We start from the raw sequence: 19,848 nt of genomic DNA on the forward strand, positions 1-19,848 counted from the left end.
TAAAACATGTAGATATCTATGGTCAACTAAATAAATTACTTTGTTGTAACTGTGCATATACTGTATAGATATTTGGTGTGCAGTTTCCGTGCAACTATATTGGTGTGTTAGATAGTCATTTCTAAACATTACTTTTATTTTAAAATAATGATATGCCTTTGTCTTGCATTTACATAGACATGTGAGCAAATAGATACTTTTGCAATGAAAATACATACATTTTTTAGGATTTTTTTTAAATGTACCCCCCAAAAAAAATCAGAAATCAGAGAACCATTAACCATTAAAAGTGCTTGAAAAATGATGCATTATTAGATGTGGCACCACCCTCTGACCTAAAGCATAAATTTGTATTTTACTGTGTAATGTGAGTCCAACGCGTTGTAATGCTAATGTACTATAAATCTCTTTTTCACTATGTACTACTCTTGTAAATATCAGATTTTGATACATCACTAATTTATCATATAACATAATTTCAAAGCCTTCCTACAATTTAATGGTAGTGCCATATCTTGGCCTAGTGTTACAGAATGTTTAGTACATTATCTATATGAATGTAGCCATTCTAAAACATAATTCATATCCTTTGGGGTTGATATTGGAATATTTGTTATAAGCAATATTCTTGCCCTAGTTTCAGATTTGACAAAAAAAAATCCAAGATTTTACTGTAATTTCTGGCTCTTTTCCCAAAAGTCTACTTTTTCTACAGGTGTACATAAAATCTACTATTGATAGTATGATGCCATAGGCTTGCCCGTGGAAAGAATCCATAATTACAAATGGTACCGTGCTTTGCTATTCCATCTCAATCACACAAGGTCAATAAGAAATTTCATTTCCCACAATATTTGGGACTTTTCATCCAATACGTATTACTATGAGTATTCAACCACTTCTTAATATTTCAAAGCTATTTTTAAGGTAATCTATTTTTGTTTAGGGTTACAGCTACTCATTTAAAGTAAGTTTATGGTAACAGCCATAGGACAAGTGAATATTTGAGCTAACAGACTACAGATATTCCACTATGCTCACATCCACCTAGGGAATTGAAATGTGGGTGGGATACAGGATTTGCTGCTGGATTCAAATATTCTTAAGAAATACTGTAGATTATTATTCATAAGTGCAATTAAGGGGCTACACTTAATGCTTTGCTAAAGAAGTAGAAAAGCAATAATTTGTCATGATAGTCCACCTGGCAACTCAAATGTGAGGGGATCTGTGCACTTGTGCCCATAAGTATATGTATTTGTGTTTGTAACATACATATACTGTATGTAACATGTATTATACTGTACACTCCTAAAAAACTACATATGGTATGAAAATGTGTAATGTTTCTAAAGCCTTACTTGGCTTATACTGGACTAAAGGTTATATTTTCAGGGAGAAAATTGAAAGTAAATCTATATTTTCCATTTAAAGATCACGGAATCTGCTTGGTAAATAGGGGTAGTTTGGCAGTATAATTCTATTTAAAAGTAGCCACGTATGCAGTCCAGCAGATTTTAAACAAGCCTGGTAAACAAAGCCAATGTTAGTCACACTGCTAAAAAAAATAGCACTAATGAGGCTGAATTACATCAGCAAAATCTCACAGATTTATTCCAGAAAGGAAAATATGTTATTTCAAAGGCGCAGTTTGATCTTTGTCAAGCTTTAAGTAATTTTTAAAACATAGTTGAGTTATAAGAAGTGACATTGAGGACCTACTTATTCAAGATTTGCTTTCATCCCAACTACAAGTAGGATATTTTCAATCTTTTCACTGCCGATGTAGTTTCCAACTGCATTGCCAAGCAAATTGTCAAAATGTTGCTATATATTTGCTGAAACCATAATTCATATGAGAGACTTTTTATGTACCTATGAAAACTTGATCTCTTTTTTTCCAATACAAATTAAGCTTTTCTGCGTATTAGGGTTAGGGTTAGTGCAGTGTTTTTCCAGAGTGGATTACATTTAATGTGACATATATGATATATTATATATGATTATTTTTCTTTTGTTTATCTTATCTTGCATTAAACAGTGAATGGATGGGAGGAAAGTAAGACTAATTATGCCACTGTATAAAACATTTGTAAGACCACACCCTGAATATGGAGTACAGATATTGTCCCATATATTTCAAACAACAAATTAAATCCTTTCATTAGAATGAATACTAAATGTTAATTAATGACCTTGAGGTTGGCATAGAGATCGAAGTCTCCATCTTTGCTGATGACACTAAATGTGTAAAATCAGAGCAGGATGTAATTTCTCTCCAGAAGGACTTGAAGAGATTGGAAACTTGGGCAGGTAAATTGCAGTTGAGTTTAATACAGATACATGTAAGGTTATGCATTTGAGAAACAAGAATAAACAGGCAATTTAAAAATGAAATGGGGGTAAATTAGGAGAATCCTTGATGGAGAAGGATTTAGGAGTGCTTGTAGACATCAGGCTTAGCAATAGTGCCCAATAAAATGCAGTAGCTGCAAAGGCAAATATTTTCTTGCATTAAACAGGTAATGGGAGGAAGGAATGTAAGTATAATTATGCCTCTGCATAAAACATTAGTAAGACCACACCTTGAATATGGAATACAGTTTTGGGCACCAGTCCAAAAAAAAAATACATTATGGAATGCCAAAAAGTGCAGACAAGAGCTACCAAATTAATAAACAGGATGGAAAATTGGATTTATGAAGAGAAGCTAGCTAATTTAGATTTGTTTACATTAGAAAAAAGACATAAAAGAGGGGATATGATAACTATATACAAATATATTCAGGGTCAATGCAAGGAGCTTTCAAAATAAGTATTCATCCCATGGGCAGTACAAACTACGCGGTCATCCCGGAAAGGAGATTTCACCAGCAACAAAAGAAATAGTTCATTACTGTAAGTGCAGTTAAATTGTGGAATTCATTACCCATGGAGACTGTGATGGCAGATACAATAGATATCTTCAAAAAAAGGTTAGACATCTTTCTAGAAAGGAAAAGTATACAATTAAGTAAACATTGGAAGGATGTTGATATGGGGAGTAATCTGATTGCCATTGTTTGGCTTAAGAAAGGAATGCATTTTTCCCTTTATGAGACATCATTGGATGATGTTTCACTAGAGTTTTTTGTTTACCTTCCCCAGGTTGAAATACTGTAAATACAAATATAGGATAAAGTATCTGTCATCTAAATTTAGCATAGGTTGAACGTGATGGGTATGCCTTTTTTCAACCTCATCTATTATGTAATAGTTTAAATATTTTATAAGCAAATACAGGTCCTAGATTAGCAAGTCTGTTGACATCTACATTTTTAGAATTTAATAGAAAAGGCGAACCCCATCATTGGTAAGGCAAACTACCCTCTAGCATACAAACACACCCAGAAAAGTACACACACCAAGGAATGTCGAGAATCGGAATCGGAGAATCATTGCTCAAAACAGCGGTCGTTTATATTTTTGTCCCATACATGTATACCTACTTTGAATTTTTCAGCAACATTTATTATAAAAGTTAATTGTAATCATGAACAGGAATACTAAATGATATTATGCTGTGTCCAAATACACTGATACCAGATATGTATATTGTATGTATATTGTAACCTTTAATAATGTTTTCGACAATACAGGTTCTAAATCAGTAACATTACATAAGGACTTAACATCTTCATTTTTTAGGGCTCAATGCAGAAGTTGCACCCCATCATTGACAAAGCAAACACCCCCTATAATATAAATACCCCCACAAAAGTATATAGTTTCTGAAATGAAACACACCAAGGAATTATGACATGGCTGACATCCGGCTGCAGCAGGAAAGGAAAGGAGGAGGAAGTTTATAAATGTCCTAGTGGCTATGCATGTGCCAGTCTTTACAATGTTTATCAACACTATAAGGGCAGTCTAAGGGTTAAGACATTTTCTATTGATGGTTTGCATCAGTGATTTCTGAACATGACTCCCAAAAGGGATATAGAGCAATATTTATTTTGTGGTGGGTTAGGAACATACCTAAAGGGCAGTTCGTTCGACTGAGACGCAACTGCTCTGATAAAGAGACATTTGCTGTTCAGGCTAACGAACTGAAACAGAAATTCATTAATAGAAAATATTCTGAAACCCATTTAGATGACACCTTGGTTCAAGTAAAACAGCTGGATAGAGGTACACATTTAGAATATAAAAATAAAAATAATTCAAAATCTGCTGAGTTTAATAATCAAATTTAATTTATTACACAATATAACCAAATGGCACCTAAAATTAGACACATTTTTAATAAGCATTGGCCAATTCTTCTTCAAGGTAATACACCTGCACAGATTTTCTCTTAAACCCACTATAATTTTCACTAAAGCCACTAATTTAAAATCTAAAATAGCACCAAGTTGTCCTCTTCAATCACATAAATCACAATCATCAAATCCCTCCAAAGGTTTTTTTTACTTGCACTGCGTGCACCGCATGTGCGCACAGTAAGAGTGGGAAAACATTCAAGTCCAATGTGACTTCCAAAATATATCAGATTAAATCTTTTATAAATTGTCAATCTACATTTGTTATCTATGTTTTACAATGCCCTTGTGGCTTGCAATATGTTGGGAGGACAGGGAGGTCATTCCAGAGAAGAATATACGAGCATGTATATAACATTAGAAAGAGACTGACCACCCATAGTGTCTCCCATCATTTCCTAACACATCACAGCCAAAGTCCAGTTGGTTTGAAGTGCCAAGCAATAGAAATTGCATCTTCCAGTTGGAGAGGGGTAATAGACTCAATCAGATCAGTTGGCATGAGTCTTACTGGATCTATGAGCTAAAAAACCTCTCTCCAAGTGGTTTAAACATTGATTTTGAGTTGGGGGTATTCCTGGAAAATTGATCACTCACCCTGGAAATGTTTTCTCTCTCCTCTAACTTTTAATCCTCCAGTTTTGTTATTAGCTCTTTGTATATGACGTACAAATATTGTGTATTCTTGATTTATATTCGTCTGTGGTTTAGGGCATAGCAATGTTTTGCATGTGTCTATTATTGTATATACTGCTGTTATTTTTATTGTATTATGTTCATTTCTCTTGCATTGTGGTATATGTAGTTTGTTATTGTTTTTCGCTGTTACTTGTGTTAGAGCCGATTGGCCGCTTCTTGACCAATCACAGTGACCATTTGGGTATAATAAACCAGACGGAACTAACACTGCACAAACCCCTGAGGAAGTGACGCACACGAAATGCATAGGAACAGAGGTCAAGCTAATCCTAGGAGGCACGTGTGCAGCATTTACAGGCTTGGCGTTTAATCATCAACCAGCAAGTAGAGGCTATTCTCCCCGACGTCCGCCCCCTATACCGGAGTTCCAGTTCAAGGAGTGTGCCGATGAATGTGGAGTTGATCTGTAAATGTCTTCCTTCATCTGAAGGTGTCTTATGGCAGAGACCTGCTTAGCATATATGCCACTTAATGTTTCAGATTCCAATTCTATTTACTCTACAAATATAACTTGACTGGTGCACATGGTGCCTGTAGTGTTGAAAAAGGTGAATTATCCAGATTACATTTTATTTCCAAATTATTTGCTATAATCGGGCATATTTTCAATAGATCCTAAATCCTTTACTGCAATCCCTCTTAGTGTAGGGGTTAATGGTGTAATCCACTAAACGCAATTTTAAAAAAATATTTTGTCTATGTTGTCCTTGAACAAGTCTTTATTCAGAAGTTCTGTTTATAAGGGTTGTAGTGGCTCTCTGAGTTATTTATTGGATTAATTTTTAAGAACTATAAATTGTGTTCAATATCATAGGAGCACTTTTGTTTCCTGTATTTATTGTAAAAAATGATTAAATCTTCAATTTTCTTTTAATAATAAGTATGAAATTGTCTGCAGTTACCATTGTTAAAATATTGACTCTATAAACCATACTTGCAATAGCTAGCAGTGAAAATTACCATTAATAAGTTAAAAAAAAAGCGCGTTTGTCTATTTAACGTGACGTTTTAACCTAAGATAACACCCTTTAATCATAACACACTATTCACTGAAGTACTGTAAGTAACATGACACTAACCAGGATTTTCTCCAATGAAAACCATGCTATTATTGGTAATGGCCGTTATTCTAAATGGCATGCAGCCCATATTCATTAAACTGCATTAAGGTTAACAGTACACCAGGAAATAACTCTACAATATTTCTCATACCTAACTTTTGAGTTACTCCCATCTTGACCCTTAAATAGGGCTCTCTCTTCCCTCTGCAAGATATAAATTATGTCACATTATTTGAAGATAAGATCGAAGAGCAGTGAAGGCTGCACAGTGCTGAAAAACGCAAAAATGGGCCTGGCGAGCAAAAATTGAAAAAAAGAGAGATCTTTATTTAACACAGTGATAAAAAAAACTGAGGGCTATTGGTTCTCTCTGTTTCGTTTCACGCTGGGTAGCGCTTTATCAAAGAGAAGATCACCTAAGGAACAATCATGCTATTTATATCTGTTTCCTGCTGTGTGTATTATCAGAGAGGGGGCCGGGCACGACCGCCTGTGCACCTGGGGCTATAATAGGCTAAGGTAAAAAGATGGTAACAGAGCCAATGAGAAACTTCTGCCATTAATCAGTACAAGGAACACAGCTAGCTGCAATCAGCAATTTTGATCGGTCATGACAGGCTACCCAAGAACGACAACATTCAAACAAAGCTGTTTAAAGACAAAAACAATTCAAATACAAATATCAAGTAATAGACAAAAATAAACACAAAATAAAGAGAAAACTATACAGTACAAACATGATTTAAAAAAAAACACCTAGCTTATGAATAAAGGTAACCATCAGGATACACATATCAAGATGTAAATCAGTGTAATTGTTAACCTGTGGATATATAAAATATCCAGTTCTACAGAATAAAATTAAATTGTAAACTGAATGGACAAGTACATGGGCTAGAGTGTACATATATAAAAACACAGTACTCCGCTAAACTGATACTCCATTGGACATGGCAACATGAATGAACAGTAAAGAGCCATATTTGCAAAGAGAAAGAATGTAACTATATGTAGCCCCCTTTCCCTAGGCCTAAGGGAACCTACGCGTGCTGCTATACCAGTTTGCTCACAAGAGGCCTAAGACTCTGCCGCTGAGAGCCTGGGGTGAGCTCTTTCTCCTTGCAGTGCAGCGCCTCCACCTATGAGGGATCTCAGCGTTGGCGGGATAGCCCCTTTCAGGAACCAACACACAGAAATAGTAATACCCTACACCAAGTATATAACTAAGCTTTACTACACATAATACTATATAAACAAAAGCCAGGGGTGCTCAATGCTACATCCAATTGACAAAACATATAAAGTAATACATTTAAAGTTTAAATACTTCAATAATAATAATCATATTTACTTGGTTATTTAGTTAAACCCTTTGGCCAAAGCGTCATAAGCCTGCATACTACGTCAAGGTAAACCAAAATGAATGCAGGTCCAAACACTAAACTGTAACAGTTGTGTGGAGGTAGGTGGCCTCTCCTCCCAGAGCTCACCTCTCCCTACCTTTTTAACTTGGGAGGTTCTAGCATTTTGCTGAATGGACAGGACTCACTGTGGTTGCTTTCCCTCAGGTAAAAGGAAGGGTTCACAGTTTAGTGTTAGGACCTGCATTAATTTTGGTTTACCTTGACGTGCTATGCAGGCTTATGATGCTTTGGCCAAAGGGTTTAACTAAATAACCAAGTAAATATTATTATCATTGACGTATTTAAACTTTATACAGCTCAACCCCGTTATAGCGCGGTCCTCGGGGGTCACCCGATCCGACCGCCCTATAACCAGGGTTGCGCTAATTAAAAAAATGGCCACCGCGCGTGCGATCGGGAGGAGGGGGGAGGAGGGGGGAGAAGAGGTGGAGTGAGGCGCCGGCAGCCCTACATGTCCCCTAGCAGCCACTGTAATTCTCCCAGCATTCCCCGCACTCCCCTCAGCAGCTCCGCACCATCCAACCACAGATCCCCACACCAATCCCCTAGCCTCGCACCGATCCCCCCGTAGCCTCGTACCAATCCCCCAGCCTCGCACCAATCCCCCAGCTTTGCACCGATCCCCGCACCCCAGTCTCACACCAATCCTCGCACCGACCCCCCCAGCCTCGCTCCGATCCCTGCACCAATCCCCCAGCCTTGCACCGTTCCCCCCCAGCCTCGCACCAATCCCACACCAATCCCCCAGCCTTGCACCGTTTCCCCCCCAGCCTCAAACCGATCCCCACCAGCAGCCCCACGATGCTCCAGCAGCTGACACCAAAAGTAGGGGGGGGGCTGTGACACCAAAGGTAGGGGGGGCTGTGACACCAAAGGTAGGGGGGCTGTGAGTGTGTGCTATGTGTGGAGTGTGCAGTGTGCTGTGAGTGTGTGCTATGAGTGTATGCAGTGTGCTGTGAGTGTATGCAGTGTGCTGTGAGTGTGTGCAGTGTATGCAGTGTCCTGTGAGTGTGTGCAGTGTGCTGTGAGTGTGTGCAGTGTGCTGTGAGTGTGTGCAGTGTGCTGTGAGTGTGTGCAGTGTGCTATGAGTGTGTGCAGTGTGCTGTGAGTGTGTGCAGTGTGATGTGAGTGTGTGCAGTGTGCTGTGAGTGTGTGCAGTGTGCTGTGAGTGTGTGCAGTGTGCTGTGTGCGTGCAGTGTATGCTGTGTGCTGTGAATGTGTGCAGTGTATGCAGCGTGCTGTGAGTGTGTGCAAAAAAAACCGTCTTTTTTTTAAAAATTCGGGGTCCACGCTCAAACCGCGTTATAGCGGATCGCGCTATAATGGGGTTGAGCTGTACTTATTACTTGATATGTTTTGTCAATTGGATGTAGCATTGGGCACCCCTGTCTTTTGTTTGTATACATTGGCCACGGTTAGTAGCACTCTTATTGACATAAATATGTATATATAATGTGGTGGGTGTTGGAGTTAGAGCGTGCTGGGAATGTGTGTGTTAATATACATTATACAATACACATATGCCACACAATAACTGTACCCACAGATAACTCCAATGACCAAACACTTGGTGGTTCCACCAAAGTACTGAGGGTGCCGTGGCACCAATACCCCTGGTGTCCTGTCCCAGCAAGTACTCAACCAAGTGTAAAGTAGCGCTAACCCCTGTGGATGTAGGTGCACATTGGGTAAATGTGATGGGTTGGAGCGTGTCCCACGTAACGGGGCCTCCAACACAAATCCCCTCTCTCCTAAGGGTCCTGATCTGTCACTTGGGGTGAGCTGCAGCTGGGTGTCTCACCTGAATTTCTCAGGGTCCTGTGGCCTGTTCCCAGGCCGCAGGGCACCGCATGGCTGTCTGGTCAGCAGCGCAGTACACTAATGGGAAGAGTCCCTATCTAGGGCCTTCCCTACAACACTTGGCTTAGGTTGACTCAGGGCCTAGCTGGGGCCTAAGGGGACAAGGTCTAGGCCTAGTCCAGGAGGCTCTGCTCCCTGGACACTACCTGCTGTCTATCCGCCCTACATCCGACTGACTCGCAGGCTTTCTGCGTGCGAAAGCTATCCTCTTCCTCCTGCCTGTGCAAATCCCATTGGCTGGGATAGCCCCATGTGATGTTTCCCTCCCCCTGGAGGATCTTGAGACTTGTAGTCCTGTGGCTGCATCTGTGGAGCCGTCATAAGATAGCCACCGTACTCTACACACAGCGCATGTGCACCTCGCCATTCTGCGTGTGCGCTATACTCAAAAATGGCCACACCCACCTCCCAATCTCGAGGAGCTCCGGCCATCTAACCGCCAGCTCCCCACACCGGGGCAGAGTTGGGGGCTCGGCTACATATATAAAACATACAATGTATAATATATAGAATCCTGAAGCTGGATACAGATAAGCATGTGAATATAGCTCTTAACAACACCTCATGACTTAAATGGATCATGTAGTACACAACTTTGGATGTACATAATGCATAACACAGAGGTAAATTAAAAAATAAATATACCAAGTATGAACCTACAATGCATAACATAACAATTATTTGTAAGAGAGAATACATGAAGGACTAAACACAGAGGAAGGCATGTGGACTTACAAAATTACAACATACAATGTTGCTGAAAAAACTGGGTATGTATACTGTGAACACAAAAAGGTATAATACAGAAATATTTTCAGGGCTGAGCCCAAGAAAGGAGTGCTTGTAAGTATAACTCAATTTCATAGAAACATATCTGCTTGATGCAGAATCATCAAAAAATATGTATAATTTATAGTATACTGTAGGTACATATAGTAGAAGAATTGTAATTATAAAAAATATTACATAAATAATAAATAATTATGAAAAAATTTAAAGATTTAAAAAAATGGGTAAACATATTCTAAAGCTAAATTTTGCAAAGGAATAGTACAATCCCAAAATGTGTACGAAATAAAGTGTGAAAGAAGAGAGATGAAAAAAGGAGGAGGAATACTCCAAATAAATGTCATAAAAAATTATGTAATTCCAACCCAGTGATCATGCTTAGAGGGGCCAAGGTTCTTTGATCATAGATCCAGAACATTTCTCTCCCATTTAGGGTGCCGAGCCTGTCACCGCCCCAAATAGGGAGGGAACATGCTCCACAACCAAATAGGAGAAAGTGAACATATGATCATGTGGCCAATTATAAAAATGTCTTGAGACAGGAAATATCACATCGAGGTTTTTTATAGACCGTATGTGCTCCAAGATCCTCTGATTCAAGGGCCTGATAGTGCATCCCACATAGCCACTACCACAACCACAAGTCAGATAATAGACCACGTAACTAGTGTTACAATTTATAAATGACTTGAGTCTATAGCCTTTATCTAATCTCTTAGTGGGCTAGGCAAATAGACAACCCTTACACTGTCCACATGTAAACAAGCCTGTAGTAGTAGTTTTGGCTCCAGAGAGACATATGTGGCAATAGATTTAGCTTTGAGAACAACTATTTTGGTACCAGTACGGATGAAAGGCTCAAGATCTCTGTCTAAAGAAAAATTATTCCATTGATTATAGATAATTGATTTAATCTGATGAGCCTGTTTAGTGTATCTGGTAATGTATAAACAACTCACGTCAGTTGAATAATCGCTTGTATGATCTCCCTGTAATTTAGAGCAAGATATATTCATTTTAGTATGTTTTTTTTCATTTTAGTATATTTTTTTCTGCTCAATGCCCACTAAAAGATCCATTCTATCTCTAGAAAATGCATTGTCAAAAGCTTTTTGAATGTCTTGGTCACTATAGCACCCTGACGCAAACCTAGAGGCCAAGTCCCCACCTTGGTTCAAAAAGGATGCATCAGTGGACAGAGTCTTCTAAGCCAGAGGAATTGGACCTGTGGAAAGCGGCCCCCCTAGCCAGCGGGGGGTCTGGCCTTCCCCTCGCTGGCCCGCCCCCACACCTCCCTCCCCTACTAAGGGGAAGATTTCCCAGAGGGCCTACTTAAGGCCAGATTGACGGGCAGCACAGCCTCTTTGCTGCCGCAAAGTCAGTTATCCATGACCTCGAGAGCCTGCTCGCGTAGGGGACACGAGGTCAGCGGTTCAAGGGCCGGCTGATCGTCCCCTTCACCTCTTGTCAAAGGAGCACTCTGGCAGGGAGTGGCATTTACCCCTCTTAGGTTTTCTGTATTCCACGGCCATTTTTACCTCCATTTCCCATTTCCTGTCTTTATTTGTACGTTACATGTGGGTACAAGGCAGGGGAGAGGGGAACCGCCTGGCGGCCTCCCTAGTCACGCCTCTGATAAGCGACCGAAGGTGGCTCCTATTAGCCTTGAAAAACATATATCTCAAATTCAATTTACAAAATACACCCGTTTGTATAGTGCAATTGCATTCAACATATAATAAAAGGGCTAAGCAATTAACATGGTATTTATTGTGCTAAAATGTGAATTCTAAATTATATGTGTTCATGTTCAATGTATTAATAAATGAAAATAGAGTGTCAGTGTCCCCTTGTCAGATTAATATCAGATCATCAATGTATCATTTGTAGAATACAATGTGATCACAAAATGTATTGGTATCACTGACTATGTGAACAGATTCCCAGAAACCCATGAATAAATTGGCATATGAAGGAGCAAAAGAAGTGCCCATAGCCATGCCCTGTGTTTGTAAAAAAACATATTGTTAATCGATCTTGAAATAATGGTGGGTGAGATAAAAATGAATAGATTCTGAAATAAACGTGCATTGTGTTGTGGAAAGATCAGAATGATAAGAAAGTGACGGACTGCAGCCAGACCTTGTTGGTGATTAATAATAGTGTATAAGGATGTTACATTCATTGTGACCCATGTGAATCTCATGGACCATTTCACATCTTGTAGTGCATTAAGCATATCAGCGCGATCTCGCAAAAATTAGGCCAGAGAAACCACCAGGCATGTAGGTAGCTAAAACTTAACGTGAAAAAGACCATCTCCCAAAGATCCAATACTTGATATAATAGGGCGGCCAGGAAGGCTCACCAAGGATTTGTGGATCTTTGGGAGATGGTGGAAAATATGCACAACTAGTATAAGGAGAATTTTCCCCATGTCTAGTAAATCTTTTAATTCCTCTGTGTGTGTGCCTGTGGGATCTGTCTGTAGACTGCAATACAATGAGGTATAATTCAACTTGTATTGAGTGGCTAACTGAACTACCGCTCCTCTTTTGTCAGCATTTTTTATCACAATTAATTTGTTGTTTTTTAATGCAATGAATTCCTCAAATTCTTTTTTGGTGAAATTGCTAGTTTGAGGATGTGAAAAAGAATGATGTCACATTATTTGAAGATAAAGCAACGTTATCCTGAAATAACGTGATGTTAACTGCATGCTAGTGAGCTTAATAACACACTTTTTTTTGCATATGATTACTATAGTGAAAAAGGCCATTCTGTTTTAGGTAACGTCACTGATTAAGCAGAGCTTAGTAAATCTAGCCATAGAACATGACAAGTATGACTATGACTTAGGAACATCAATTCTGACCAGAAAATATTTTTTCTTCGAGTCTGAACTTGAAATGCAATTTCACAGGTCACTTTTCGAATGGAAAAAAAAAACGTTAAAAGTGCAACGCATTTGATTCACACATAAATATGATGCTAAATATTTCATTAAACACATTTAGGTAAAAATAAATTAAAGCTTTATCCTGCATACCAATATGAATCTTTGTATAGTGATTATAAAAAAATAAATACTTGACATTCATTCCCCTAGCTGTTAAAGGTAAAAACTGTGCTCCTTGTCATCTAGTAAAGATGCCAGCACCTACAAGATAAATATAATTTAAATTCAGTTCCATACATAACCTTTTCACAAGCATGTCAAGGAAAGCTATACATCAATTCAGCACAGCTTATGATTTATACATCAAAGAACATTTGCACAATTTGTTCTGCAATATTTTTTTCAGCTTCATCTCCACATACGTGAACTAGATAATGCTTTCATCGTTACCACCAGGGATACATTAAAGCATATTTTACAAGTCACTGTATTTTTGTCTCTTCCAGAATGTGCTTCTCTGCCTCCTGCCATTCCCTTATTAGTGTTCCCCATCAGAACGGTTAATGGCTGTCCCATATGGTAACGTTATACTGTAGATTTACATTGCTTCCCTATGCTTTAATATCCATGGTGCATACAGGTTTTAACATAAAAGCAAATTTTCACTTTTTATTTCCTAAAAGATAAATACTGGCGAGAACTACAACATGACTGAAAAGAATGCATATGGGGGGTACTTATTTAGGAACATATGCAGAGTAGTGACACAAGCCATCAGCACAGTGAAAATGTGGCAATATGAAATTATCACAGTATGCTACTATTTCAGGCTTAACTGTTATAGAGAACAGCTACCGTGGCACAGAGAACAAGCATACTTTGACAAGAATACAGTACTTGCTTCAAATACAGTAAAGTATCAGTATTGTACATTCACAGTATCTAGAATTGCATCCAGTCTTTTTGATAAGCAACAATTTTATGTAATAGTCATTTTGTCATGCACAATACAACTACTGTATGTACAATTAAATATCATTATACATATATATATATATATATATATATATATATATATATATATATATATATATATATATATATATATATATATGTATGTATATATAAATATATATAGATACACATTGTATATATATATATATATATATATATATATATATATGTTAAACATTTTTCTTTTACCGCATTCTCCATTACTAATAATAGCATGCATGAGACTCACAGATATTCCATCTCTGAAAATGGTCGAAAAAATTCAGTGCCCAAAAAAATAGAATTCACAGTCAAGTATTAAGCCTTTTTGCCAAAATAATTAGATTACCATTGCAAGATGTCTATCAAATGCCTGATGCAGCTTTTGTTGGTGTTTTTACTGGAGTTGTCATTTACTGTGCATTGCTGGAGCAGACATGCTAGAAAATCATTAATGCCTCAAATGACAGCGGAGAAGACGCTCACACTAAGATGCAAAGAGACCTTTTCATTTGGTGAGAAAGAATTGGAAGGTATAAGAAAATCATTCCCATATTTAACACGTAGCATGCAGAAATGTGATTTTAATATTAATGTCATGCAATCTCTTCCGTTGACTATTTTACACAAAAAAAAACATTTTTACTTGCTAATCGGTGCAATATTCCTCCTCCCCACCCCTTATATTTTGATTTTCTCGTTAAACAAATGACATAATAAACCCTGCATGCTGCAGTGCTCAGCCTGTGCTCTGTATCGGCTGTGATAGAAGAAGCTACCTGAGAGGTTTCACAGTGCCATCTCATATCCATGTCTGTCTGGCTACCCTGCGTGCTTATAGCTTTTTTTTCTTAATTCTTAATGGAAATCCTAGGAAATTTAGTCCATCCTCTGAAATCAATACTGGTGACAGAAGAGCTCCCTGACTCAGTGGGAGATCAAGATGATAAATTGCCTGCGCATCAGCCTGGCCTATCAGTGCCCTGCACACAGATTGGCGAGAAAAGACACATAGAAGGCTCCATCTGTCACGTGTCACAGAGAAGCCAATGGCTGACACGCTGCTGCAGGAAGAGAAGCTTCAGTTTGTTCAGCAGATGAGAAGTGCTGCATATCACAATCATGTGTCTAACTAAAAATCCTGCCAGCTTCTAACTGAACGTGCATACAGAACGCTGAATGCACAGCGCCTGCTTGTGTAATTAAATTTGCAAGTAAGGCATTATGCTACCTTAGGTTTTTATTCCCATATAAACTACAGTAGATCAGAGGGATAATACGTTTGAATGGTATGCAGTTTCTAAAATACTTCAATAGGATGCTGATGAAGGCAAGTTTTTAGTCTGATTTCAAATGTTGCAGCATTAAGTGTGACAATTACCATACAGTACTGATCACTTCATAAAGATGCTTCCAATGTACCTACTGTAAATGCAATTACAAATGTATTCCCAGGTTAATGGATGATAATTTTTCTAAGTCATTTAATGTTTCAAGAAATCTTTGTATAGCAATAACGCAACATTAATTTGATATATTCATATTTTGTTTTAAACAAAGATTGATTGTTTTGCCCATTCATGTTTGTACAGTGTATAATTATTGTATTGCAGGCACCTTTGAAATAACATTAATCTAAATAATAACAAATATCTACAATAAAATGTTTCTAAGTTCTATGGACTAATATTATTTGTTGCACATCTTTTCTATCTATCTTTTCTATCTATCTTTTCTATCTATCTATCGATCTTTTCTATCTATCGATCTTTTCTATCTATCTATCTATCTATCTATCTATCTATATCTAAATAGATATGTAGCACACTTTCTCCCACCCTATAGGAGATATGGCGGCTATGGTGTGTGTGGTGCGTTACCTGTGGCACACAAGAGGCCTGAACCTCCACTGCTGGGAGCCTGGGGTGCACCCCATCCGTCCAGTGACAGCGCCTCCACCTGCAAGGGATCCCAACTTGGTGGGATAAGCCCCTTACAGAAACAATACCAATAATACACACACTAAAGTATATACTAACAACCTTTACTGAACACACTATAACAGTACCCTGTACCACACAGTATAATAGGCCCAACCCAGTACCCCCAATGAGTGTCCCCAAAGTACATAGGGTGCTTGGCACCAATACACTGATTTCTTCTCCCACAATGTCAGGGCCCACACAAAAGTGTTGGAGATAGCACTATCCTGTGAAGTGTTGGTGCACTTAGTTGGGTACCTGCCCAAGGCTCCAGCACCCAGGTAATGCAGATAAACAAAGGGGATCCATCTGATCCAAATTTGTCGTCAACCTCTGCGTTGGTTGAATTCCAGCGTGGATAATATCACCATACAGAGTCTCTTACAACTGAGGTGGTCTGGTCCCAGACCACAGGCCGCAATCACTGTACGGCATCTTCACTGTGTCCCTGACACTAGACAGTAAGTGGGGAAGCATCCCTATCTAAGGGTGCCTTCCCTGAAGCAACCAAAAGCTACCGTGAGTTGGGGCCAAGCTGGGGCCTAAGGGGGGAAAAACAGTACTAGGCCTAGTCTCAGAGCCACTGGCTCTGAGACACAACCTGCTTGATCCAGCTCCCTCTTCCGACTGGTGTGGCTCGCAGCACGCCAAAAGTATATCTATTTCCTGAGCAGGGGAATCCTCGAGCCCAATTGGCTGTCGCGCGGCCTGTGATTCTCAACCCCAATGCCTTCTGGGGACTGTAGTTCCCCTGTGGAGTGTTCCTGCAATGGCTGCCGCTATCTGGGTGTACTGCGCATGCGCGAGGAGTACCGAGATGGGCACCGCTACTCTGAACACCCCCTGCGAGAACTGTCACTGCGCATGCATGGTATTTCTAAAATGGCGGCGCCCTTACCGGCGTCCCACCGAAGCGCTCCGGTGACCGGGTTGCCCCTACAACACACCACAAGCACCAGCACTGGCCGGGTGCACCCGCGCACCTCTCCAGCCCCAGCAAAGATAAAAAGGGAGCACTCGGGAACCAAACAAAGGACCTGGCTACAGATAGACATAGAACCACAGAAAACTACAGATCAAGTAGATCAGTCTACTTCCAATTACATACAAGATTTTTATGAAGACACTCGCTAATCGCCTATAACAGACCCAGGACTTCGACCAGCTTAGAGAACAAGAAGCATTTGATTCTGTCTACACCTCAGTGATCCTACAGTAGATACATTAAGAAGACAAAATGTTGAAGCGTATATTGATATTATAAAGAACATTCACAAGAATGCCACATCAACCATTAGATTACATGAAGAGGAGACACCATGTCACCAAAGCTTTTCACTGTAACACTTGAAGAATTCCTCAAGATATTTGATTGGAAATAAACGCAATCAAAATCAGCAATGAATATTTGAGTCACCTACGATTTGCAGATGACTATTATGTTTGCCAAAATCCAGAAACCTACAGCAACAAATTGGAGAAAACTTGCCGAAGTAAGTTAGAATGTAGGCTTCCGTATGAATCTCAGCAAGACCAAAGCGATGTTCAACAAATGTGTCAAGTCTGCAAAGATTTAACTAAATGGAATAGAACTAGAAGAAGTTGAAGACCATGTCTTCCTTGGCAGCCAAATAACAATAGATGGGAACCGTTTTATTTAAATCAATAGGAGAATGAAGATGGGATGGAGGGTGATGAAATGAAAATGGCAAAGGGTCAGACATATAGCCAGAAGAAATGTATTGCATTGTATGTCTTTATTTATATAGAGCCATAAGTGTACATAGCGCTTCACAGTAGTAATACATGTTGTAATCATATAAATAACAAATAATATATATAACAGGTCATGGGAATAAGTGCTTCAGACATAAAAGTAACATTAAGGAAGATGAGTCCCTGCTCCGAGGAGCTTACAATCTAATTGGTAGGTAGGGGAACATATAGAGACAGTAGGAAGGAGGGAATTCTAGTAAGTGCGTCTGCAGGGGACCAAGCTTTATGTATCATGTGTCCAGGATAATCCAGTGCTATTCATATGCTTCTTTAAGAAAATGTGTCTTAAGGTGGGTCTTAGAGGTGGATAGAGAGGGTGCTTGTCGGGTATTGAGGGGAAGGGCATTCCAGAGGTGCGGGGCAGAAAGTGAGAAAGGTTTAAGGCGGTAGAGAGCTTTAGATACAAAGGGGGTAGAAAGAAGACATCCTTGAGAAGAACGCAAGAGTCGGGATGGAGCATAGCAAGAAATTAGGGCTGAGATGTAAGGAGGGGCAGAAGAGACTAAAGCTTTAAAAGTGAGGAGGAGAATAGAGTGTGAGATACGGGATTTGATCGGAAGCCAGGAGAGGGATTTCAGGAGGCGAGACGCAGAGACAGATTTAGGAAAGAGTAGAGTGATTCTGGCAGCAGCGTTTAGGATAGATTGTAGGGAAGATAGGTGAGAGGCAGGAAGGCCGGACAGCAGAAGGTTGCAGTAATCGAGACGGGAGAGAATAAGGGCCTGAGTCAGAGTTTTAGCAGTCGAGGTACAGAGGAAAGGGCGTATCTTTGTGATATTGTGGAGGAAAAAGCGACAGGTTTTAGAAACGTTTTGAATGTGAGAGGAAAATGAGAGAGGAATCGAGTGTGACCCCTAGGCAGCGTGCTTGGGCTACTGGGTGAATGATCGTATTTCCAACAGTAATGTGGAAGGAGGTGGACAAAGATGGACAAATGGACAAAGATGGTACTCTACGTTGTGTTGTGTTGTGTCGCTGGAAGTCTGCAATTAAAGTCATCAGATTTTTTAAATAATGCTTCTGTCAACAAGTTGTTTGTAAGTGTGGCGGGGATACATTGATTTTCTTCGACTGGATACCAAGAGAGATTAAAAGACCAAGATGATGACTAAAAGTAAGATGGGGGGGATGACATCAGAAAATTTGTTGGAGCAACACGTAGAAGAGAGACTTGCAACCAGCAGTACCTGGAAGATCATTGGTGAGGCCTTCACCCAGTAGTGGATCGACAAGGTCTGAAAATAATATATATATATATACAGTGTTCGACAAACCTATACATTTGCTCGCCCCGGGCGAGTGGATTTAACCCCCGGGCGAGTAAATATTGGCCCAAGCAGCACACGTTTGGTACTAGGTGGCGAGTAGATTTTTTTGTGTGGCGAGTAGATTTTTTGGTGATTTGTCAACCACTGTATATATATATATATATATATATATATATATATATATATATATATATATATATATATATATATATATATATATATATATATATATATACAGTGTTCGACAAACCTATACATTTGCACGCCCGGGCGAGTGGATTTAACATCGTGGCGAGCTCCTATTGGCCCAAGCAGCACACGTGTGGTACTAGATGGCGAGTAGATTTTTTTTGTTCGGCGAGTAGATTTTTTGGTGATTTGTCGACCACTGTACACTACCGACACACTTTATTAAAGTGTGGCCGGTACCGCAAGCCGGGAGATTTCCCGGCTTGCTAGTGGCCGCCCCTCGGCGTGCCGCGCGTCATAGACGCGCGGTCACGCGTCTTCGGGAGCGTGCGCCCCCTGCACGCGCGTCCAGGGGCTCCCCGAGGGAGCCCTGGTGTCCCGCGATCGCGGGACAGCGGCAGGGGGTTCTGGGGGACCCGGCGGACCCGGCAGCGGCAGGGAGAGCGCCCCGATCGGAGGGCGCTCTTCCGCTGCTTCGGCGCGCGCCCGTCACTCTCGGGCGCGCGCCAGGCTACTGCTGCGGCCAAGAACGGGCAAATGCTCGAATAAACTTGGCCGCAGCAGTATATGTATATATATATATATATATATATATATATATATA

General features: G+C 39.8%; 1 protein-coding gene across 48 annotated transcripts in view; it reads right to left on the bottom strand.

Annotated features, from left to right (window-relative positions):
• The window catches only part of NRXN1 (neurexin 1), a 1,413,358-nt gene that overhangs the window by 60,796 nt on the left and 1,332,714 nt on the right, over nucleotides 1–19,848 (bottom strand). Inside the window, exon 1 of one of the 48 annotated variants that reach the window (XM_075595912.1) lies at nucleotides 14,809–15,100. The exons of 46 other annotated variants lie outside the window; for them this stretch is intronic. In XM_075595912.1, coding sequence (XP_075452027.1) covers nucleotides 14,809–14,841 — 33 coding nt within the window. In that variant the 5' untranslated portion in view covers nucleotides 14,842–15,100. Of the gene's footprint in view, nucleotides 1–14,808; nucleotides 15,101–19,848 lie in introns of those variants that run through there. One more of the 48 variants, XM_075595911.1, reaches the window with a different exon arrangement.

Source organism: Ascaphus truei, chromosome 4 (assembly GCF_040206685.1).
Source record: "Ascaphus truei isolate aAscTru1 chromosome 4, aAscTru1.hap1, whole genome shotgun sequence".
NCBI classification, from domain to species: Eukaryota; Metazoa; Chordata; class Amphibia; order Anura; family Ascaphidae; genus Ascaphus; species Ascaphus truei.